The sequence below is a fragment of the Salvia miltiorrhiza genome, chromosome 8, assembly GCF_028751815.1.
Source record: "Salvia miltiorrhiza cultivar Shanhuang (shh) chromosome 8, IMPLAD_Smil_shh, whole genome shotgun sequence".
Lineage (NCBI taxonomy): Eukaryota > Viridiplantae > Streptophyta > Magnoliopsida > Lamiales > Lamiaceae > Salvia > Salvia miltiorrhiza.
Window position 1 is genome coordinate 54,785,658 of NC_080394.1, and position 23,022 is coordinate 54,808,679.

General features: G+C 38.8%; 5 protein-coding genes and 1 long non-coding RNA gene across 12 annotated transcripts; 5 read left to right on the forward strand and 1 right to left on the reverse strand.

The window, feature by feature from the left end:
• Positions 1–197: 197 nt before the first annotated feature.
• LOC130999238 (putative late blight resistance protein homolog R1A-10) lies at positions 198–3,386 on the forward strand. Its single transcript, XM_057924747.1, has 2 exons — positions 198–3,082; positions 3,161–3,386. Exon 1 carries the CDS (start codon positions 491–493, stop codon positions 3,077–3,079), a length of 2,589 nt encoding a protein of 862 aa, XP_057780730.1. The 5' UTR covers positions 198–490; the 3' UTR covers positions 3,080–3,082; positions 3,161–3,386.
• A 2,389-nt stretch (positions 3,387–5,775) lies between these two features.
• On the forward strand, positions 5,776–7,000 carry LOC130999239 (uncharacterized). The gene is made up of 2 exons (XR_009093450.1): positions 5,776–5,885; positions 6,654–7,000. It is a non-coding gene; the product is annotated as an uncharacterized LOC130999239 (long non-coding RNA).
• A 2,115-nt stretch (positions 7,001–9,115) lies between these two features.
• On the forward strand, positions 9,116–9,753 carry LOC130998698 (transcription initiation factor TFIID subunit 8-like; the record flags this gene model as incomplete). Its single annotated transcript, XM_057924109.1, has 1 exon — positions 9,116–9,753. A coding segment is annotated over one exon (522 nt), but the record flags the coding sequence as incomplete, so codon positions are not given.
• Positions 9,754–10,461: 708 nt separating this feature from the next.
• Positions 10,462–12,173, forward strand: LOC130999240 (cystathionine beta-lyase, chloroplastic-like). Of its 4 annotated transcripts, none has more exons than XR_009093452.1 (5): positions 10,462–10,947; positions 11,080–11,207; positions 11,381–11,445; positions 11,654–11,756; positions 11,847–12,173. XR_009093452.1 is itself a non-coding variant. In XM_057924750.1 (4 exons), exons 1-4 carry the CDS (start codon positions 10,896–10,898, stop codon positions 12,020–12,022), a joined length of 459 nt encoding a protein of 152 aa, XP_057780733.1. In that variant the 5' UTR covers positions 10,773–10,895; the 3' UTR covers positions 12,023–12,173. The 4 variants fall into 4 exon arrangements, 2 of the variants coding, with proteins under 2 accessions (XP_057780733.1, XP_057780732.1); XR_009093451.1 differs by having other exon boundaries at positions 10,472–10,947; positions 11,077–11,207; XM_057924750.1 differs by lacking the exon at positions 11,381–11,445 and having other exon boundaries at positions 10,773–10,947.
• A 297-nt stretch (positions 12,174–12,470) lies between these two features.
• Positions 12,471–15,032, forward strand: LOC130998699 (putative late blight resistance protein homolog R1A-10). Its single transcript, XM_057924111.1, has one exon. It carries the CDS (start codon positions 12,471–12,473, stop codon positions 15,030–15,032), a length of 2,562 nt encoding a protein of 853 aa, XP_057780094.1.
• Positions 15,033–15,605: 573 nt separating this feature from the next.
• Positions 15,606–22,350, reverse strand: LOC130999241 (uncharacterized). Of its 4 annotated transcripts, none has more exons than XM_057924753.1 (12): positions 22,214–22,343; positions 21,286–21,781; positions 20,567–20,682; positions 20,342–20,461; positions 19,872–19,959; positions 19,412–19,503; positions 19,232–19,336; positions 17,945–18,054; positions 17,038–17,125; positions 16,917–16,952; positions 16,733–16,833; positions 15,606–15,637 (listed from the first exon to the last, which is right to left on the reverse strand). In XM_057924753.1, the coding sequence occupies exons 2-11, from the start codon at positions 21,569–21,571 to the stop codon at positions 16,750–16,752; spliced, it is 1,125 nt and encodes a 374-aa protein (XP_057780736.1). In that variant the 5' UTR covers positions 21,572–21,781; positions 22,214–22,343; the 3' UTR covers positions 15,606–15,637; positions 16,733–16,749. The 4 variants fall into 4 exon arrangements, with proteins under 4 accessions (XP_057780736.1, XP_057780735.1, XP_057780737.1 ...); XM_057924752.1 differs by lacking the exon at positions 15,606–15,637 and adding an exon at positions 16,268–16,488; XM_057924754.1 differs by lacking the exon at positions 15,606–15,637 and having other exon boundaries at positions 16,562–16,833; positions 21,286–21,494; positions 22,214–22,350.
• Positions 22,351–23,022: the final 672 nt, after the last annotated feature.

The window sequence follows — 23,022 nt, forward strand, 5'->3', positions numbered from 1 at the left end:
AGAGAGATAATAAATCTTGATTGAAGAGACAATCTTATATTGTGAAACAAAATAAAAAACTTAAAACATTATATTTTGAGAGCTGAAGAAAGAATTATTGCCTCGACCCATTGAAAAATAGATAAACAAATAATAGAAGTTAGATGTAGGGAGGATAAATGAGAGAATTTGAAGGTGTATTGAAATATAGCAACAATGGTCTCTATTTATAGAAAATAAAAAAATATAAATTTTGATATTTTTAATTATTTTTTAAATATTTATATTAAAAATATACTAATTTTTTATTAATTATCCCAACAAAATCTACTTAACCAATCAAATATTGACAAATCGTTGCACCATTGATCCAAACTAGATGAGAGAGAGTGATCACTCCCCAATTTTCCTACCGACAAAGATGGTCTTAATAATGGCAGCCATATTTACTGAACACCACTTTCCTTTCCTTTTGTTTTGCTTATTTTTCGAGTGAGCAGAGATCTGAAAAATGGCTTACAATCTTCAATCACTCATCACCATCCTCCATGGGATTCTGGATCCCGAACAAACACGCTGGAATCTTGGACGTGAGAAACCACAACTCCAATCCCTCCTCGAAAAAGCTTCTTACCTGCAGCAGCAGATTCTCGAAAAAACTCCACTACTCTCCAAAATACCAAGCTTGGAGTGCCAAATCAGAGACGTAGCAAATGAAGCAGAAGACATCGTTGAATCTCACATGGTTAGACGAATTTTCTCGATGCATGAATCTTACATGCTTGAACAACTGTTTTCGATGCCAGAAGAAGAAGAAGAAGACACGACACCAGATGTGCTGCTTGTGACACAAAAACTTGATTCTGTGATCGAACAAGTCGTGAAGCTCGTGGAGGTGGAGACAAACAAGAAGCCGACTGGCAGCTCAGTGAGTGGTGCTTCTTTCTCGAGCGTCGTGGTGGGAGTTGATGAAGATCTGATGCAGCTGAAGGATCGGCTGATCGGGATGCAGAGCAAGTTGGAGGTCCTGCCCATCGTGGGTATGGGTGGTATAGGTAAAACCACTCTTGCTCGAAAACTTTATCAAGATCCACTCATTCTTGACCACTTTAGCTATCTTGCTTGGACCACAATTTCACAAGATTACAATATGCGCTCAATTCTATTAAGCCTTCTTCGTTGCATAACTGGATCAGACTATGAACATGAGGGAGATGGTGAGTTAAAAGATATCTTGTATAGGAGCTTGTGTGGTAGAAGATACATGATTGTATTAGATGATATTTGGAGCACCACATTCTGGGATGAGATAAGGATGTACTTCCCGGACTACAATAACGGGAGTCGGATTGTGATCACCACTAGGGAATCGGATGTCGCCAAATATGCAGACTCGGAGATTCAGCACCATCATCAGGTGCAGTTGCTGAGCGAGTCTCAAAGTTGGGATCTTCTTAGCCAAATTGTGTTTGGAAAAGAGGATTGGCCTCATGAGTTACAAGGGATAGGGAAGAAGATTTCGAGTGATTGCAGTGGGCTTCCTCTGGCTATCAATGTGATTGGAGGGCTGTTGTCAAAGGTGGAAAGATTGAAAGATGTTTGGGAGAATATTGGGAACGACGTAAGAGCTGCAATTGCTGAATCGGACAAGCAGTTCTTGAATATACTATCCTTAAGTTATAACCATTTGCCGATTCACTTGAAACCATGTTTCCTCTATATGGCAGCATTCCCCGAAGATTATGAGATTGACCACTTGAGACTCATATGCATGTTGGTAGCAGAAGGATTTGTGAAATCGAATGGAGATAAAAGTTTGGAGGAAGAGGCAGAGGATTATTTAAAGTCACTTGTAGAAAGGAATCTAGTTTCGGTTATTACAAGTTATAGTTGGTATGGAAAAGCAGAGACCTACAACATGCATGATCTTTTGAGAGATTTATGCATTAGGAAAGCTGATGATGAGAAGCTTCTACATGTCAAGAATTCCACATTCTCTAACCAGCTGCGTCGTGTGAGTATTCACACATCATATGGAATGGAAGATGATGAGTATGCTTCTTCATCAGAGATGTCACTTGTTCGATCATTTCTACTCTTGATCGAGTTGGATAGGAATGTACTTCCCATGGTTTTCACATTAAGATTGCTTAGGGTGTTGGATTTATTGGAAATGCGTAAGATTGAGTTCCCGGAAGAAATATTACAACTTGTGAACTTACGCTACTTAGGTATCGATTGCAAGTCATTGCCAAGAAGTGGAATATCAAGATTGTGTAATTTGCAAACGTTGATTGCTTGGCTACGCGATGGCTCTTGTCCAGCTGAGTTGTGGGAGATGTCTGAGTTAAGACATCTCATCATGTTGGGTGCATATCTCAGGATAGAAGATGATTACATGAAAAAAATTGTTCAGAAGAAGCTGCAGACGATACGGACTGTGATGCTCAGTCGATTAGTGATTAGAAGGGGTTTCTTGGAAAGCATTCCAAATATAAAAAGCTTGGAAATCTGGTATAAGGTTGAAGGCTCATCAGGGATGAGTGACGTAGTTGATCTGAGTCATCTTCACAAACTCCAAACATTAACCTGGAGAAGTTCAGTGTTCAGGAAATATTATCCGCACGTACCCAAATTTCCATCTACTCTTAAAAAATTAAACCTGGATCGTTGTGTAATAACTCCGGCAGCGACGACGGCTCTGTGTGCACTACCGAATCTGGAAGTGCTCAAGATAGAGTATTGTACCTTCAAAAGCAATGAGACAGAAGAAGAAGTAGAAGAAGAAGAAGAAGCAAATGAAGAATGGGAAATAGCAGAAGGAGATGAATTCAACTCATTGCAGTTTCTGCTACTCGTTGGTTTAAAACTGGTGCGTTGGAGAGCTGATGAAACCAACTTCCCTAGACTCCGCCATCTCTTTATACGAGGTTGTAGGAAGCTAGAGGAAATCCCCGCCCGCATTGGAGAAATCCCAACCCTCCAATTAATCCACTTAGAAAGGTGTAGCGGTTCAGCAGTGGCGTCAGCGAGACAGATTCAAGATGAGCAGCAATCTGAATACGAGAACTACCAACTCCAACTTCGTATCTTCCCATAATTGGTCAGTCTTATTTTCACTCTAATCATATTGTTGGGTTTCATGAAACTGACGAATTTCTTGTGTCGCATATCTACACAGCACAGAAAGAGGAAGAGAAAAGAAAGGAAGATGAAGATTGAAGACGACTCAAAGTGGCCACATTTGAAACTCATTAGATTTCTCCTCTCTTGTCTTGTCTACCATTGCTTCATAATTTGCTTTGTTTTTCTCACTAGCTTGTTTTTTCCACTTTTTTTTATTGTTTTAGAAGAGCAACTCATTTTCCCTTTTAGTGTTTTTAAAAAGAGGTTATTGCAAGAAAATACATATATTTTGTCATTTTTCTGGTTTATAACATGACCTCATAATTTGACCAGAAAATACTTCAATTTTTAATTTAATCGTAATTATAACACGACTTTATAGTCTAATCAGAAAATACACCAAGTTTCAATTTATTCTTAATTATAACATGACCTTATTTAGATTATTTTTCATCATAGATGTATTAATATTTAGGGATAATTGCCTGTAAATTCCTAACGTTTACACGGAATTGGTTTTTGCACTTTTTTTTTATTTTTCTTCTTTTAAATACCTAACCTTTAGTTTTTGTCTGGAATTTGTCCGGTGATCGGTTTTTACTGACACCGGCGCCGGAAATGCCACTGTGGCAGCCGGAATTGATGAGGTGGCAACCGAAAATTAACATGGTGGCACTTTTGTGACATATGGAAAAAATATCTAAAGAAATTTAAAATAAAAAATACATGTGGAAAGAAAATTAAAAAGAAAAAGAAAAAGAAAAGGAAACCCCCCCCCCCAATCGTCTTTTCCGTTTTCCCCCTTCCCCCCACCCCAAACCGATCACCGGCGCCGCTCCCTGCCACCTCCCCTTCCCCCACCCTCTGCCATCACCACCGCCGCCGCCCCCTCGCTTTCCCTCACCCTCCACCGCCACTCCCAAACACCGCCACCACCGCCACGCCGGCGCCCGCCGCCCCCTCCACCTCCCCAGAGCTCTGAAATCCGGACTTCAGCGGCGACGCGGCGCACAAAATTCAGCGTCTGAGTTTTTAAAATTATGCAATTTTATGGTGAATTCGAATTTTTGGTTTTCTAAGTTTTTTGGATTTTGGATATGTTGGTGCGGGCGGTGGAGAGGGAGTTGTGCTGGTGTGGAGGGAGAGAGGCGGAGGCGGAGGTGCCTCTGTTGAGGGGGAAGTGGCGGTGCCGAGGTGGGGGTCGGATTTGGGGATTTAGGGCTTTGGGTTGTAGTGCCGAGATGGGGTTTGAGGGAGAGACGATGGCGGCGGCTTCGCCGCTGCTGTCGCCGAAATTTCAGAGAGGGGAGGGGGAGGAGAAGGCCGGCGAGGTCTGGGGAGGTGGAGGGGGCGGCGGGCGCCGGCGTGTGGTTGTGGCAGGCTGTGGCGAGATCTGGGGTTGGGGAGGGGGCACCGGGATCTGGGGATGGGGGAGGGGCTGACGGGATTTTGGGGGAGGGGAGGGGTAGACGGGGTCTGGGGAGGGGGAGGCCGACGGGTCTAGGGAGGGGGAAGGTGCTGCCGGCGCCGGCGTGTGGTGGCGGCAGGCGGCGCCGGCGGGGGGGGGGGAGTTAGGGTTTGGGAGATGGGAGAATGGAGAAGATGATGATGTGGATGTTTTCTTTATCATTTTTTTTATTTTTTTTTCACATGTCCTAAATTTGCTTAGGTGTCACTTTCCGGCTGCCACTGCATCGATTCCGGCTGCCACCTTGTAATTTCCGGTGCCGGTGTCAGTAAAAATCGGTCACCGGACAAATTCCAGACAAAAACTAAAGGTTAGGTATTTAAAAGAAGAAAAATAAAAAAAGGTGCACAAACCAATTCCGTGTAAACGTTAGGAATTTACAGGCAATTACCCCTAATATTTATTGTATTCAAATTAAATTGTTATGTATAAAATATTGTTAATTGATTGATTAATTTTTATAAAAATTAAGTTAGATGATTAATTATTTTATAATAATTATTTCATTATATATATATATATATATATATATATATGTATGTATTTTTAAACCATCAATATAATATCTTGATATATATAGGGGTGGGCTACCGTGAGAGCACATCTTAAAATAAGAAATAAGAGCAATTTTTAATGTATGAATTTTATGTAGAACACGTATAAATTCGCTGTATAAAGGTATGAATTGTGAAAAATAAATTTTTGCAACCTTTGGGATTCGAACTCAGGACCATAAATCCATCCAACAGGATTACGAATTAACCGTAGATCTTGATGATCTAAGGGCTGAAAATGATTCTTATTTTATATCTTAAGAAATGCTCTTATTTTAGTCCTTCCCTTTATATATATATATATATATATATATATATATATATATATATATATATATATATATAGGGTTGGTATCATGTGAGAATTTTAGATTTTGTGACACCTAAGAACAATCTTAAGCCCTTGATTTTGGGTAATCCAACGACTAACATTTAAAGATAATAATCATAATTAATATTACAATATAATTAAGATATCAATCGAATTGTGTGAATGAGGGCACATAAGGTATTACATAAAAGTCAAATAACGCATATTAATTAAAGATTTGAAAAGATTCCTGAATTAACGTGTTTGCCTAAATTAGATAGAATTCAAAAGGTAATCTAATTATTTCATGCAATCTTTTCACTTCATTTCTAGCCTATCACTGTCGAACACACTTTAGAGTAAAAAACTTGTTCATCTATCACCAAACCACAAGTTCATCACCACATTTAGGGTTGGCGTCCGGTGAACATCGCCTCCATCGACGACGGTGAGTGCCATATTCAGGGATGTATATATTTTTTCTGTTTAAATCTTTTTCTCGACGAACACCAACTTGGTGGGGTTAGTTTGTGTGATTTCCGGCTTGGTGGAGAATCGATAGGACAATTTCTTGTGTGATTTCCGACGACGATTTTCTTCGATTCCATGTTCATGTGTCTATGTTTGTTGTTCATATTTGTGTGTGAATATGACAATCTCTGTGTGTATTTTGGTCTTTTACATTGGGATTAGTCTGTGTAATTGTACATAATGTTGTGAATATGACTAGTGTTAATGGAAATATTATTATTCATGCCACTTGTTCGTGTGAATATTGTAAGTATTACTAAATACCACCTGTTCCGATCCCTTCAATTGTTCATGTGAACATAGTAAGTATTACTATTTTTACCTTGTGCATGTGAACATAGTAATTATTTCTGGCAAAATGCTTTGTTCATATTTTTATTTGGATATGAACATGACAAGTGGCCGCAGGTCGTTCGTATGCTCATGTATGTTTTTTGTGTGGATGTTTTAAGCATTACTACATATAAATATACCATTTGTTGATCATTATTATTGTTAGCAATGATTATAATGTGAATATGAGGTATATTTGTTAATATAAGATTTTGTTTATGCTTATTGAATGTGTGAATATGATGTGGGGTTGTTCATGTATGACATATGCTATGAATATAGTGTATGTGCATATAATATACGTTATTCATTTCTATCATCGTATATGAATATGTTATGTGTTAAATTTCAGATTGTCGTCGTTATGCGCAATGGATCAACAAGTTGGAAGTGTGGAATGTCATCGTCGTCTCCACGTCATATGAGCCATATGCGAGTTAGATATTATGGCACGATTTTAAGTTGCGAGTACAATGATGCGAGGGGAGGGCTGTTGAAATGTGCGTCTACACATTATCGAGAGTTGTGCAAGAATAGTAACTTCAATGCTAATTATGTCTTGCTTGGATGAGACAAGTCAGTAATATGAACAAATTATATACTTCCAAAAAAATACTATGTTTTATGTCATATTTAAATAAAGCACAAACTCGTGATTACATTTGGTAGTTGAAATCAAAGTTTATTCATTTTTCATTATTCTAATTTGCTCACGTATGCTTATGAAAAAATGTGCAGAAATTTGGTTATGCACCGTTGTTGACCAATGTCAAAGACTTCTCCCTGTAATTTTTTTTAATGTTTTAAAATGATGTTTCATGTTCGAAATTCATAACCAAAAATATATTCATTAATTAGAAAATACCTATTCAACACACTATATATTACTCCCTCCGTCCCAATAATCTTGTCCCACTTTCCTTTTTGGGTTGTCCCAATAATCTTGTCCCATTTCCTTTTTTGGCAAAGTTTAAGGCTTGATTAGTTAATTAAACAACATCCTAATTAATTCACTCATCCTACTCTCTCGTCTCTCTCACCCTCTTTATTTCTCACCTACACCAGCACGACGGGAAGAGAAGAAGTCAAGTCGCCTCTTTCTTCCACAAAATTCCGTCACCGTCCCTCTTCGACGGCGTCAGCCGCGCCTGAATCCGGTGAGTCGTGCCCCCTTTTCTCCTTGTGGTTCTTTCTCTCCTGTCACCCTTCTCAAATTCTCAATTTACCTACCCTCTTCTGCAAATTTTGAGCCCTAGCTCTCCCCCAATAATTCAGCCACCGACGCGGCTCCTCTTTCCGGCGACCCCAGCGCCTCTCACCTGACGCTGCTTCCCCCGCCTGTCACTCCTCTTGCGCCATAGTTGCCGCCCTCCTGCCTTCGCCCTTTGTGCTACCGCCGCCCTCCCGCTTCCGCCCTCTCCTCCTCTGTTTTTTTTTTAAATTCAGAAATTAGGGCTTTTTTTCTTCATCCCTTTCCTTTGTTTCTCTCAACAATTAAAAGTTTCTATTTTTTGTTTTTTGTTGTTGTTATTTGTGGATCTCTTTGTTTCTGTGGTGGTGTTGCTCTGTGGTGTGTTTTATCTTTGGTGGGCTCGAACGAAGGGAAAAGTAGACTGGAGATTTGAGGCTCGGCGGCGGCCTTCTGGTCATGCGATCGCCGAATTTTGGGCATGGGAGATTTGGCTAGAGAGATAGGGGATGAGAGATAGGGAGGGGTTTTCAGATTCGGCTAGAGAGATAGGGGATGAGAGATAGGGGTGGCAGTGGTTTTCATTCTTCTGTGTTTCAATTTTCTGTTTATAAGAGTCTTCCTTATATCTCTGTGGCTTCGTAGCGGTCGCCGGAGACAAGGGAGAGGGGCGGAGTTGAGAAATGGTAGAGACAAAGGGAGAACAGGGGGCTGGGACCGGCAGTGGCTGCTCCCGCTGCTGCTCGGCGGAATCAGAGAGGTGGCTCCACCTACTGTTGCCGTCGCCGGAGTTAAACATGGTGTCGCCGGCGGCGCGGCGTCTGCATAGTGTATGTTGAGGGAGAGAGTGCCGAGAGAGAGAGACATGTTTGGGGAGGGGCCTAAGCTATACTTGATTTTCCTTAAACATGTGGGACCTTCTATTTTACAATACTAATTTTACACTCCTTAATCTCCGTGCCCAAAAGAAAGGGGACAACATTATTGGGACGGAGGGAGTATTTACATATAGATGTATATTTATCAAATATATATGTATATATATAGTATATTGTGAGATGAAAAAAAAATTAAAAATATTTAATATTAAACTTTGATATTATTATACTAAATTAATTACAAGGTCATGTTATAATTGAGAATAAATTGAAACTTGATGTATTTTATGGCCAGACTATAAAGTCATGTTATAATTGCGATTAAATTGAAAATTGATGTATTTTCTAGTTAAATTATAAGATCATGTTATAAACCAAAAAATGGACAAACTATATGTATTTTCTGGAAATAATCCCTTTTTAAAAGGTTTTTGCCATGGGACTTTTAATGAGACTTGAACCTTTAATTTATTTATTTTAATATGATATTATAATTTCATGGGTTAATTGCCGAAAAATCTGAACTGAAATACATCAATTGGAAAATTAATTGCAATTTTCCCCCGCGTCCACTTTCCGGCGAGCTCCGATTAAGCGTGGCATAATTCATTCCATCTGTCAAAAACGTGGCAGCCACATAAACATTAATTTCCACCTCACATTTTACCCAATTTTATCCTAAATCAATAAAAACACTCTCTTTCACAATCCAAAATCGTAAATTCCTAAATTTGAAATATGTAAACAAACTTGTTTTTTTTTCTGGTGGCGGTAGCACAAATCTGTCAATCGATAGGCTACAAAGGAGCTGAGAGACCGGCGCTCGAATACCTAACCAACATCGCTACCAGATATTTGAAAGCAGTAGCCAAATTGAGCGTGGAATCCGCCAATTCGAGCGGGCGCACCGAATCAAACCTCTTCGACATCGTCGCCGTGATCGAAGACTTGACATCGGTGCAAGGCTTCGACGGCGCGTGGAGAGTGAGGTCGCAATCGTTGTGGAGGTCAGCCGTGATTAGGGATTTGATGAAGCTGGTCAAGTACACAGACCAAACTCCGTTTGCTCAGCCGTTGCTGCCGAGGAGGAGTTGCTCCGATAAAGAGATATTGTTGAAAGACAGGGATAACAACGGGTGGTACAATGAGGGGAGATTGAAGCACGTGCCACGGTGGTTGCCAGCGGTGGTGGAGCGGGGCGGTGGGGCGGAGGAGAGGGAAGGGGAAGTGAAGTGGGAGGAGAGTATGGAAAGAGAGGGTTTTTGTTGATTTAGGATAAAATTGGGTAAGAGGTGAGGTGGAAATTAATGTTTACGTGGCTCCCACGTTTTTGACAGATGGAATGAATTATGCCACGTTTAATCGGAGCTACACCGGAGCTCGCCGGAAAGTGGACGCGGGGGAAAATTGCAATTAATTTTTCAATTGATGTATTTTAGTTCAGATTTTTTTGTCATGGGAAAAAACCAAAAATCGAAAAAGTACATGGTTTTTGCGGCAATTAACCCTAATTTCATTGATATATATTTTGTCAAAGTTAATTAATTTGAAGTTTCGGGTGAATTATGATCTTTAAACATTTCTAGTCCTAGTACTTTTAGCTAGATAAAATTGGCATGCATGATGTTACTTGTAGCCCACATTTTACTTTTTATAACCCCTTTTTTAAAATAATAATAATAATAATAATAATAATAATAATAATAATAATTAAGTATTTACTATTTATCCTATATTTTATAACCTTAAATTTAATTTAGGAGCTATAAAAAAATAAGGTAAAATAGTAAAATAATTAAATAATTTTCTTGTAAGATTTTGATGCTTCGCAGCACCAAAATCATACAAGATATAAATAAACAAAATCACATTAAGTTAATCAAAATACCCTATTAAGCCAAATCAGATAATTCGGGTATTTGAATATCCTATTTATCCAAATTAACAGCTTGACTTCTTAAACTTGACATTTGACCGAGAAAAGTCACTCATTTTTCATGGATATGAATTTTAGAATCATATACAGATAAAGCTCCATATCACCTTAACAGAATCTTTTATCTTGGGGAACACCTGCCAACAAAAAAAAACCTTTATCACTGTCATGTTTGCCCAATGACCAAATCAAAAAAGATTTATTAAAGTTGAACAATGAAGAACACAAGAACCAATTGCAACTATACTATGTTTCAAATCAGTGAGAAGTATCATTACTCCACAGGTGCCCTTTGAGAAATTTGGAAGTATTAAATTCAGAAGTATTAGGCTATGCGATCACTCGTTTTATTACCATTATGCAGAAAATTTTCAAGTGTTTTAGCTCTCTGTTTATCCTTTATCTTGCCATTTGCTATTTGATGTTTCCAGCCAACTACTGCCTGACTACCTTGTTTCCTCTGTAACAAAATGCCATACATACAACCTCTATCTTTGATCAATAAACTGATCACAAGATAACTACCATTTTGAGCTAACATTTACAGATCTCTTACAGCATCTCTGTTTCCATTGCTTGAGATACAAAGGGATGGATGTCAGCACGTCTGCTTTGGTTGATGGAGTTGCCGAATGCACAAATGGTAGCTGTATATTATATACTCAAGCTGTTTTAGGCAAACACACACGTTTATATCTTTACTCTAGCTCGTGCATGTCAAGGCACGACGTGTTAAAGTTTGCGCAATTGTAATGTAATAAACTTGTGACAGAAGAAGAGATCATACAAACAAGTCGCCAAGTGGAGCCAAGTGTTTCCACGGTGTTGATGAATTTTTCCAATGACTTTGATCCTTATGAGGCTTTAAGCACACCTCTATATCAAACAGCAACTTTCAAGCAGGTGAGTTCTTTCTAGCTTTGATGTTTTGAGAGGTTTTCTGTAAAGTGAGAGATGAGAAGAAGCCTTGTGGGGGTCGTGGTGTTTATTGAAGCTCTTCTTGAAAATCGAGGAATGTCTCTGAACATTGCAGTAACTTTAGTTTTCATTTTGCAACTGATTCTGTTGTTCTGCAGCCTTCAGCTACGGAACCTGGAACTTATGATTATACAAGAATTGGAAATCTTTGCATTACTCTCAGGTACTGGTCCGAGGTGCATGTAATTTTTACTACTCTCTTCGTTCACAATATCGTCGTCACTTTTTCTGTTTTGGTCTGTACACAATATGTTTGTCACTTCCATTTATAGCAATAGGATCCTCAAATTCCACTCACAACAATAGTAGAGTTCAAACTCTACTCACAACAATATTCACTATTATATAATTGATCTGCCCCCGTGGTGCAGGCGAAGGGTGCAGGATCCGTGCTGAGCTTCTTAACGGGGTCGCTGGCTCTCTCCAAGCACGTCGTTGAGACGACAAAGTATTTCAGCATAACCGTGAGTTTCGGTGAGTATTCTCGGTTCGTTACTCGATTTGCCCGCCACGCTCCCGAGTAATTTTAACTCAAGCATGAAAGTGTTTGTTTTGGAACGACAGGGAGCGTCAAGTCCCTCATCAGCTTGCCCTGCTTCATGTCTCATGCAAGCATACCTGCAGCGGTACGCGAGGCGCGAGGTCTGACCGAGGATCTCGTGCGTGTATCCGTCGGGATCGAAGATGCCGACGACCTCATCTCCGATCTCGAGCACGCCCTACGGACGGGGCCTGCGTAGCTTGCCTCCGCATATATAAAAGCAGAATTGCTTAGCAGAAATATTTTTCCGCCATTTTGCTTAACCCCATATTTAGAAGGGTTCTTTCAAATAATGCATGAACCATTGACTTTGTTTATTATTTATCTATTTAATTTTCCATTTATCCAAATAATGCATGGAATGTCGATTGTGTTTATTACTAGTATTTATTTATTTCGTTTTTTTAAAATATTTTATATAAAAGATATACTAATTTTTATTAATTATCCTAACAAAATCTGCTCAACCAATCAAATATTGACAAATGTCGTTCCACCATTGATCCAAACTAGATGAGAGAGTGAGACCACTCCCCAATTTTCCTACCGACAAAGATGGTCTTATGGCAGCCATATTTCCCTGAACACCACTTTGCTTTCCTTTCCTTTGGTTTTGTTTATTTTTGGAGTGAGAAGAGATCTAAAAAATGGCTTACAATCTTCAATCACTCATCACCATCCTCGAAGGGATTCTGGATCCCCAACAAACACGCTGGAATCTTGGACGTGAGAAACCACAACTCCAATCCCTCCTCCAAAAAGCTTCTTCCCTGCAGCAGATTCTCGAAAAAACTCCACCACTCACCAAAATACCAAGCTTGGAGTGCCAAATCAGAGACGTAGCAAATGAAGCAGAAGACATCGTTGAATCTCACATGGTTGAAGCAAATGAATCTTACATGCTTGAACGACTGTTTTCGATGCCAGAAGAAGAAGAAGAAGACACGACACCAGATGTGCTGCTAGTGACACAAAAACTTGATTCTGTGATCGAACTAGTCGTGAAGCTTGTGGAGGTGGAGACAAACAAGAAGCCGACTGGCAGCTCAGTGAGTGGTGCTTCTTTCTCGAGCGTCGTGGTGGGAGTTGATGAAGATCTGATGCAGTTGAAGGATCGGTTGACCGGGACGCAGAGCAAGCTGGAGATCGTGCCCATCGTGGGTATGGGTGGTATAGGTAAAACCACTCTTGCTCGAAAACTATATCAAGATCCACTCATTGTTGAGCACTTTAGTCATCTTGCTTGGACCACAGTTTCACAAGATTACAATATGCGCTCAATTCTATTAAGCCTTATTCAGTGCATAATTGGAAAAGAAGAATGTGACGAACATAATGGAAAAGGAGATAGTGATTTAAAAGATATCTTGTATAGGAGCTTGTATGGTAGAAGATACATGGTTGTATTAGATGATATTTGGAGCACCACATTCTGGGATGAGATAAGGATGTACTTCCCGGACAACAATAAGGGGAGTCGGATTGTGATCACCACTAGGGAATCGGATGTCGCCAAATATGCAGACTCCAAGAGTCTGCATCATCAGGTGCAGTTGCTGAGCGAGTCTCAAAGTTGGGATCTTCTTAGCCAAATTGTGTTTGGAGAAGAGGATTGCCCTCATGAGTTACAAGGGATAGGAAAGAAGATTGCGAGTGATTGCGGTGGGCTTCCTTTAGCTATCAATGTGATTGGAGGGCTGTTGTCAAAGGTGGAAAGATTGAAAGGTGTTTGGGAGAATATTGGGAACGACGTAAGAGCTGCAATTGCTGAATCGGACAAGCAGTTCTTGAATATACTATCCTTAAGTTATAACCATCTGCCGATTCACTTGAAACCATGTTTCCTCTATATGGCAGCATTCTCCGAAGATTATAAGATTGACCCCTTGAGACTCATATGCATGTGGGTAGCAGAAGGATTTGTGAAATCGAATGGAGATAAAAGTTTGGAGGAAGAGGCAGAGGATTATTTAAAGTCATTTGTAGAAAGGAATCTTGTTTCGGTTATTACAAGTTATGATTTTGATGGAGAAGCACAGAGGTACAGCATGCATGATCTTTTGAGAGATTTATGCATTAGGAAAGCTGATGATGAGAAGTTTCTACATGTCAAGAATTCCACCGAACTCACATTCTCTAACCAGCTGCGTCGTGTGAGTATTCACACATCATATGGAATGGAAGATATTGATGAGTATGCTTCTTCATCAGAGATGTCACTTGTTCGATCATTTCTACTATTTGTCAAGTTGGATAGGAATGTATCTCCCATGGTTTTCACATTAAACTTGCTTAGGGTGTTGGATTTATTAGAAATGCGTAAGATTGAGTTTCCGGAAGAAATATTACAACTTGTGAACTCACGCTACTTATCTATCAATTGCAAGTCATTGCCAAGAAGTGGAATATCAAGATTGTGTAATTTGCAAACCTTGATTGCTAACCTACACTATGGCTCTTGTCCAGCTGAGTTGTGGGAGATGTCTGAGTTAAGACATCTCATCATGTTGGGTATATATCTCAGGATAGAAGATGATTACATGAAAAAAATTGTTCTGAAGAAGCTGCAGACGATATGGAATGTGAAACTAACTCCGTCAGTGATTAGAAGGGGTTTCTTGGAAAGCATTCCAAATATAAAAAGCTTGGGAATCGGTTATGTGGTTAAAGGCTCATGTGAAGTAGTTGATCTGAGTCATCTTCACAAACTCCAAACATTAAGCTGGAGTTTAATGTACTGGCAATATCTGCACGCACTCAAATTTCCATCTAGTCTTAGAGAATTAAGTCTGGTGTTTTGTGTAATAACTCCGGCAGCAACAACGGCTCTATGTGCAATACCGAATCTGAAAGTGCTCAAGATGCGCACATGTACCTTCAAAAGCAATGAGACAGAAGAAGAAGAAGCAAATGAAGAGTGGGAAATAGCAGAAGGAGATGAATTCAGCTCATTGCAGATTCTACAACTCGAAAAATGTCATAGACTGGTGCGTTGGAGAGCTGATGAAACCAACTTCCCTAGACTCCGCCATCTCATTATACAACGGTGTTCGAAGCTAGAGAAAATCCCCGCCAACATTGGAGAAATCCCAACCCTCGAATTAATCGAGTTAAAATGGTGCAACGATTCTGCTAATGCGTCAGCAAAACAGATTCAGGAGGAGCAGCAATCTGAATACGAGAACTACCAACTTCAACTTCGTATCTAATACTCCCTCCGTCCACGAAATGAGTACCCATTTGGGGGTGGCACGGGTTTTAAGAAATTGATTAAGTGTGTGTAAGTGGAATAAGGGACCCACTTTTATTGTGAGTGGGATGTGTGGGGTACACTTACCAAAAAAGGAAATGGGTACTCATTTGGTGGACGGACCAAAAAGGAAATATGGGTACTCATTTCGTGGACGGAGGGAGTAATTGGTAAGTCATATTTTCACTCTAATCATGTTGTTGGGTTTCATTAAACTGACGAATTTCTTGTGTCGCATATCTACAGAGCACATAAAGAGGAAGAGAAAAGAAAGGAAGATGAAGATTGAAGACGACTCAAAGTGGCCACATTTGATTTCTTCTCTCTTGTCTTGTCTACCATTGCTTCACAATTTGCTTTGTTTTTCACGGGTTTTTGCTATGGGACTTTTAATGAGACTTGAACCTTTAATATGATATTATAATTGATGACATCCAGTCCAGATATAGCCTGTTGCCATCCCTATCCCCAATAGTTCGTGTAGCAGTTCAAGACATCCAACAGCCTGTTGCCATCCCTATCCCCAATAGTTCGTGTAGCAGTTCAAGACATCCAACAACAAGACTGACAATATGGAAGGATAATTCAGACAATGAGCTTCAAAAGTAAATTTTAAGTTTTTAAGTTGACTGAAAGTCCAAATCTCAACTCCGAACTCACAAAAATTTAGAGAGATGAATTTACTGCAAATCAAAAAATTGGACATTTCGTCCCCTTGGGATGGCCTAGTGGATGGGGTGGTTGCCTGTTGTCCAAGAGGTCACAGGTTCGAGTACTCTCGGCCACAATACCCACCATAGGTGGGGGGTATGTGTGGTTTGTATTATTTATTAAGAAATTATTCATCAAAAAAAAAATAAAAAAAATTGGACATTACTGAATGTTTTAAATTTTTTTGGTCTAACTTGCAACAAGATTGAAAGAGTGAGAATTAACTAGCAATTGTCTGATTATCTCAAAATATTAAGCATAAGGTGCAATAATACATAAACCAATGCGAAATCAAACTGGGTGAATAAACTATTCTGTATAAAAGGTAAGCTACGTTGCAAGCATCAAACTCTCATTTAAAAAAACATTGTCATACTATATAAATATGATTCCAGGAAAAGTTAAGCTGGCCACATTAAAAGTTTATCTTAACTCCACTCACAAATAGATGGGGGCTAAACTAAATCCTTAAAATTCCAAACATGAGAAAGAAAAAAAAATCCTCTTAAAGACTCAGAAACAAATACAATATCCAATCCTTGATAACAAAGTGAAAAAACATTCCCAGAAACAGACCCAATATCCAATTTTTGATTCAGAGATGGCCAGTGTTAAAATATGTTTCCGATTACACATTGATTTCTCTATTCAATATCAACTGCACAATGACCTTAGTATTGGGATGCATCACATCACTGGAATAACTGCAATTTTTTAACTAGTGAGATCCAAAACGTTGATATTTGAACACCAGACATTATGATTTTCAGGGGAGAATAAAACAAAATCTTGTGTGCATATAGCAAAAGAAGTTTTGCAAAGAACTACAATTAGAATTTAAAAACTAACTACTAATTGGTAATTAAAGCTTGAGGGAGAGTTGTTTTCCTATTCTAGCGCCCTAGGTTCTACTTGTTTCACTAATTCAAATCCAGCATGAACAAATACCTCTCAAGAAGCGCCTTCTAGCGTGGGACAAACCGGGCAATATTAGCTAGTACTGTCCTTAAACTTCGGATACCAGCCCCAGTTTTCGAGCTTATCATCATCTGTAGTTAGACAAGGTTATTGTAATTATGATTCATATTATAGAATAAAACTACACGTAAAGAGAAATTATTGATGTCCATACCAAAGGCTGAACTGCAGATTTCTTTGCTTTGAGGTTCTGTAAGATCATAGATGATGTTGCTCCAGTCAGAAAAGCATGTATGGATGTGATTTCTATACTATTACACGTCTACAATACTTACCTCTTCAATTTGCATTGCTCGTCGCGCCACATCAATTGGAAAAACCAAATCAGTTTTTGTTAAAACAATTTGATACTTTGTCTCATACCTGCACATTTAAGATGAAGAAGGGTTAGCAAAATTCTCATTAGTGGAATTAACAACAAACTAGCAGCAAATTGATTTTCAGGATGATGCTCCATCAAGTCACTAAAAACAATTGTACACATAATCTAAATCTTCAATAGCCCACTTATTTTAGCAGTTGGCCTGTTTAGCATTACAGACATAATACTCCCTCCGTCTCTTAAAATTATGCATGATTGACTCAGGCACGAGTTTTAATAAAAAGTTGTTTGAAGTAATGATAGTGGAGAAAGGGTCCCACATTGACGGTATTGTTAAGTAGATTGTGGGTAAATAGTGGAAGTTAAAAGGGTAAAATTATAAGAATTATATGTGGGGTAGTGTCCAAAAATAGAGTATGCATAAATTTGGGGGACGTACCAAAAATGCAAGGTATGCATAATTATGGGGGACGGAGGAAGTATTAAATACTCCATCCATCCCATAAAAACATGCATGGTATGGGACCACATGAGTTTTAAGAAATCTTGTAAAATGTAGTGTGAGTGGAGAAAGGGTCCCACATTGATTGTGATGTTTAGTGGGAGAGTTATTACTATAAATGGGGTATGCATGTTTTTATGGGACGGAGGGAGTACAATTTACAACATATGACTAATAAATACCCAAGGAAAAATATAAAGAGTAAAGCAACTTTGGACCACCTCTGCCATGTGATTCAACCATTTATAATAGTATAAAGTTATGGACATCACTCTGTCACTGAAATTCACCAATAGAAAGATTTTGCAACAGAAAAAGAAACACACGATGATGGAGGTCGTGCAAATAATTTATGTACCTTTCCATCAGATCAATAAGTTCAAAATCCCTTGGCTTCATACCCCATTTTGTGTCTATAAGAAGGCATACCCGCTTTAGACCAACACGTGTCATGACATACTCTTTTACCTAAAAAGGATTTGGGATATAAAAAAACGCAACAATTAGAAACTGAATGTAATCTACACCTTGTCAAAATATATCAAACAACGTAAAGAGAAATCACCAGCATATGAAACCTCTAAAGAAAGCTTAATCACCATAGTTGAACAGGAAGATGTTAATCTAGTTTATAGAGAAAATTATTCAACTTAAAATCTTTTGATTGCATATGAGGCATTCAAAAAAAGACAAGTTAATTTTGATTATCCTTTTTGTGAATGGACAAATGTGATGAGAATGAAACTGTAACGTTAGATTTTCAAATCCTATGGCTGATATTTACCTAAAGGAGGCGAATTTTTACCTAGGTTTGAATCCTGAGGGATCGGAAATTGTATCAATTAATTGAATGTCATTATTCAATCATTATAAGAAACTTATGCAACACTATATACTGACTTATGCATTATTTTCATTTCTCACGAAAAATAGCATTCTCACTATAACCTAACTCTCTCTCTCTCTCTCTCTCTCTCTCTCTCTCTATATATATATATATATATATATATATATAATGTGTATTTATTGGATGTAACTTTGTTTCCCATGTTCGAAATGTTATCTCATTAAGACCTCACCTAGCAAAACATCATGCGAGGTAGGCATCCAAACATTAACAAAAATTGATTTTTTTTTAATATCACTTTATCCAAATTGGTCTCTGATACTTTAATAAAGGTGTAATTGCATTAACATTTGAAGAGGGTGCTTCCTTCCCCGTACAGAGGGCCTGAGTTGAAGTGTGAGATTATGTTTGCTTCTTGTGCTTGTTCTCAACCCTCACATACCTCACATAAATCATAAGGACATGATGTCATATCGTGCTATGATCACTAATCCAAGCTCATCATTGACAAGCTAGACCTAGTTTTCCCTCCCTTCTACAGACAAAAGTTGCTGATCACCATCATCATTAACCTTTAGTTTCTTGAAATTTTCCAGTATAAAATGACTTTCTTTTTTCCACTTTTTCATCTTACCTTTTCAAGAAATTGACAAATACTAGTTTTCTTTTCTTAGGAGTGACCGAACGTGTGATAATCACCAACAAATCACAAGAAATCCAGAATGGCTGAAGGAAAATTAGAGACAGAAATAGAGATGTGAAATGGAACAAAGTTGTAGTGCTTGTTAGAATACTCACAAGTTCCTCCCATGCTTCTTTCACCTCTTCTTTGGCATAAGCAAAACCATATCCAGGCAAATCCACCATACATAGCTTCGGTCCAAGCTTAAAAAAATTGATACTCTGCAAAAGGATGGTAAAATGTTAGTGTGTGTGCATATATATTTTGAGTGTTAGCAGTAACAACACATGCAGCACCTGTGTGAGGCCCGGCTTGTCTGACGTCCGTACAACACCCCATTGCCTCGTTAGTGCATTGAGCAATGATGACTTTCCCACATTTGACCGGCCTAACAGAATAAACAGTCCAAAGTAAGTACTAGAAACTTATTCTGAAATGAAGCTGAATGTTTTCCCAGGAAGTTTGTAATATAAGTTCCATAACATTAAAATCCAAATCATCTTGTAAGAAAGACAACAATACAAGAGCCCTAAGATAAACTGGATCAGCTATTTGTCTTTTATCTATACTTCGGTCTTCATGCATTCAAATTTCATGTGCCATAACTATTTGGAAAGTATAGTATACATAGGAAAGCAGTCTTAAAACAGGAAAAAGAACAAAAACGAGAACTGTGCTCAAGGAAATGCAAAATCCAAAAAACCAACTTTTCACTCTATTTATATTGAAAGGAGGTGACTAATATTACGATTCTACCTGCAAATGCAATCTCAGGAAGATCAGGAGGGGGAAATGATGAGGAAATCTTTGCAGCAGCAAAGAATTCTAATTTGTTTCTAAATGCCTGCAACGTGATCAAATTAGCAAGAGTAAGGATTCAATGTAAGATCCAATAACAGTTTTAGACAACCACATCACATAGCATATTTTTTTTTATAAATTACACAAGTACATTTCAGGTAATTATAATGAAAAAAGGAGAAGACGTCATGCAATAAAAGCATAATATTGAATATATATTAGTTTGGCTAGCATCAGAAGTCCAAATTTCATGTTAAGCAGATGATAGTAGGTATCAAGAATAATGGGAAGAATCAAAGACAGGTGATATTCCAGCCTTGTTTTCCAACAACCCACCATTCACCCCATTCAGCCTTAGTCAACTTCAAATATCAAACATGAACATGGTAGAAACAATTCAAAATTGGAAGAGAGTAACTCCATACTGGTACTTCGATCCGTTCTCTTTCTGGAGTCGTTGAGAAGGGTATGTTGTCTAAAGAAGCAGGAAGCTCAATGTTGTAGCCAGCTCTCCTAAATACAATTTCACGTCTACGTCCTAATAACTGGATAAAGATTTTCCAGAGAAAAAAGAAAAGAATCACAACGTTAACAGTTGAGAATGTAACTATAGGAGTTGCCAATGACATATAGGTTGAATGGGTTATTACATTGTCTTCTACAAAGGAAAGGATGGAGGAGCTAGGACATATAGCACGAAATTGTGCATTCTTTGACATTTGAGAACCACTGCTTTCTGTCTCATCCACCTTCCCCTGATTATTACCTGGACATCATGCATAGAAATCAAACTTAAGAAGCCAAAGTTTCATCCCAAAAATTCATTCATCATTTATGGTTTTGTACCAGAATTTGGGTTTGGCACGGCTCACTCAACTGAAAGGATTGTGCCAGCCCCTAGTTGTAATGACAAATATATTCTTTTAAACAAGTGAAGCTAGTTGTTTTTCAATTGAAGGTAACACTAATCTGCTACCGTACTATCAAAATTAGGATTTGCTTGGGCTGATAAAAATCCAAAACCACAAGCTTGATCCGTAAGACAGTAGGAGCTGAATGAGTACCATATCGATCTCTGGGTGAATAGAATCCAAAGATAATTTTGCTTTCCCTCATGGATTTATAAGAGATTAAAACCTCATGATAATGCAATTCATAATTCAACTGGTAAGAAAATCTGATGTAACCTTCCATTTTGCCAAATTCTGGAAGTCAAAATCCTTTACTAAGGAAAACAAAGGAACATGTATCAAAATAACATACAAAACTAAAGGAAGATTGATGTTCTTTTGACAACTAAAAATAGAAATCATAAATTCTAGACTGGTACAGAGACAAGGCTAGCCATTAGAAGAAAAACCATACTGACCTTGATCAGATATGCTATCATCCAATCTCTTGTTTGATGTATCATAAGGATCTATCCGGATACCTCGTTTTTTCTTCTTAGGTGGTGCCTCTGTTAAATCTGAACCATTAACCAAGGCCTTCATTCTCTGATCCTTTCTATTGTGACGGACAGAACCAACTGCATTTATTCTCTGATTCAACTCCTTTTGTGTGGCCAAAGGAGCTTTCCTGTTATCACTTATCTTTGATATTACATTCCCTAAGCCATTGTCTCTAACATGTTTTGGCTTATCAGCACGCCCCATCTTACCGTTCTGACCTCTCTTATCAAGTGATTCACTTCCTCTGAATTTACCACTCTCTGTCACTGATTTGTTTCTGCTAGAGACCTTAAATTCATAATCCTTTCCAAGTGATTCACTTCCCTAGAGATGGCCTAGTGGACACCCTCGTTTTCTTTTCTCTGGCGCGCTATGTGCAAAGCGCAACCAAACTCTTCGTCTTCTTCAAGGTCTCTAGCAGAAACAAATCAGTGACAGAGAGTGGTAAATTCAGAGGAAGTGAATCACTTGATAAGAGATCAGTGACAGAGAGTGGTAAATTCAGAGGAAGTGAATCACTTGATAAGAGAGGTCAGAACGGTAAGATGGGGCGTGCTGATAAAGCAAGTGACAGAAGGCAAGTGACAGAAAATTGGCTAAACTCAAGTGACAGTAGCTGAGGCCAAACTTAAGACCAACAATTATTCAAACTTAAGTAGTAGATGAGGCGTGTGATTCTAGCATGCTCACGGATTCAATAAACAGATTTCTAACAAAATTCTAACAAAATATGCTCACATGCTGACATGATTCACAAAATATGCTCACATGATTCAATAAACATGATTCAATAAACAAATTCTAGCCAACAGCCCAACACACAGATTTCTAACAAAATATGCTCACATGATTCAGACGGAGGGCGACCGGCGGCGTGCGACGAGCCTGGCAGACGTTGACGGCAGCAGCAGATGGAGAGGCTGTCGACGGCAGCAGCAGACGGAGAGGCAGACGGAGAGGGCGGCGGGTGCAGACGGCGGGGCAGCAGCAGACGGAGAGGGCAACGCCAAAGGTGCAGACGGAGAGGGCGGCGTGGTGCACACGACGGGGCAGCAGCAGACGGAGGGCGACCGGCGACGTGCGACAAGCCTGGCAGACGTTGACGGCAGCAGCAGACGGAGAGGGCGACGCTAGAGGTGCACACGACGGGGCATCAGCAGACGACGGGGCAGCAGCAGACGGCGCGGCGTGCGTGGAGAAGAGGAGAAGAAGTGTGTGGGGGAAGAATAGGGCAGGCGCGCCGCTGGAAGCTTGGAAATTGAATCGAGTGACAGATCTTGAATTGGGAATGGAATGGAGTTATGGAGGCGCGATAGTTTTTCCAATTAGAGTTACAATAGTTTTTTTTACTATTTTTTTAAAAAGAGGGTTAAAAAATTAAGTTCTACAAAAATTATAATTAAAATGTTAATATTCTATATATACTATATATACAATTAGGATCAGAATAAGATATTATAAAATTATAATTAAAATATTATATATATATATATATATATCGAATCGAATATCTACGAATATCGAATCGAATATCATAATTTCATATACGTATTTGAATAATAATCGAATCGTATCGAATACGAATCGAATAATTTTGAATACGAATCGGGCAATTTCGAATCAAATCTCGAATCGAGCAAAATTATTCGATTCGT

Coding starts and splice junctions, on each gene's coding strand:
- LOC130999238 (XM_057924747.1), top strand. CDS start 491: ATGGCTTACAATCTTCAATCACTCATCACCATCCTCCATGGGATTCTG.
- LOC130999241 (XM_057924753.1), bottom strand. CDS start 21,571: ATGGGGCGTGCTGATAAGCCAAAACATGTTAGAGACAATGGCTTAGGG. Junction 19,960..20,341: donor GAGAACGGATCGAAGTACCA/GTATGGAGTTAC, acceptor ATCACGTTGCAG/GCATTTAGAAACAAATTAGA. Junction 16,953..17,037: donor GAGCAATGCAAATTGAAGAG/GTAAGTATTGTA, acceptor ATGATCTTACAG/AACCTCAAAGCAAAGAAATC.
- LOC130998699 (XM_057924111.1), top strand. CDS start 12,471: ATGGCTTACAATCTTCAATCACTCATCACCATCCTCGAAGGGATTCTG.
- LOC130999240 (XM_057924749.1), top strand. CDS start 10,896: ATGGATGTCAGCACGTCTGCTTTGGTTGATGGAGTTGCCGAATGCACA. Junction 10,948..11,076: donor AGTTGCCGAATGCACAAATG/GTAGCTGTATAT, acceptor AACTTGTGACAG/AAGAAGAGATCATACAAACA. Junction 11,757..11,846: donor CAGCATAACCGTGAGTTTCG/GTGAGTATTCTC, acceptor TTGGAACGACAG/GGAGCGTCAAGTCCCTCATC.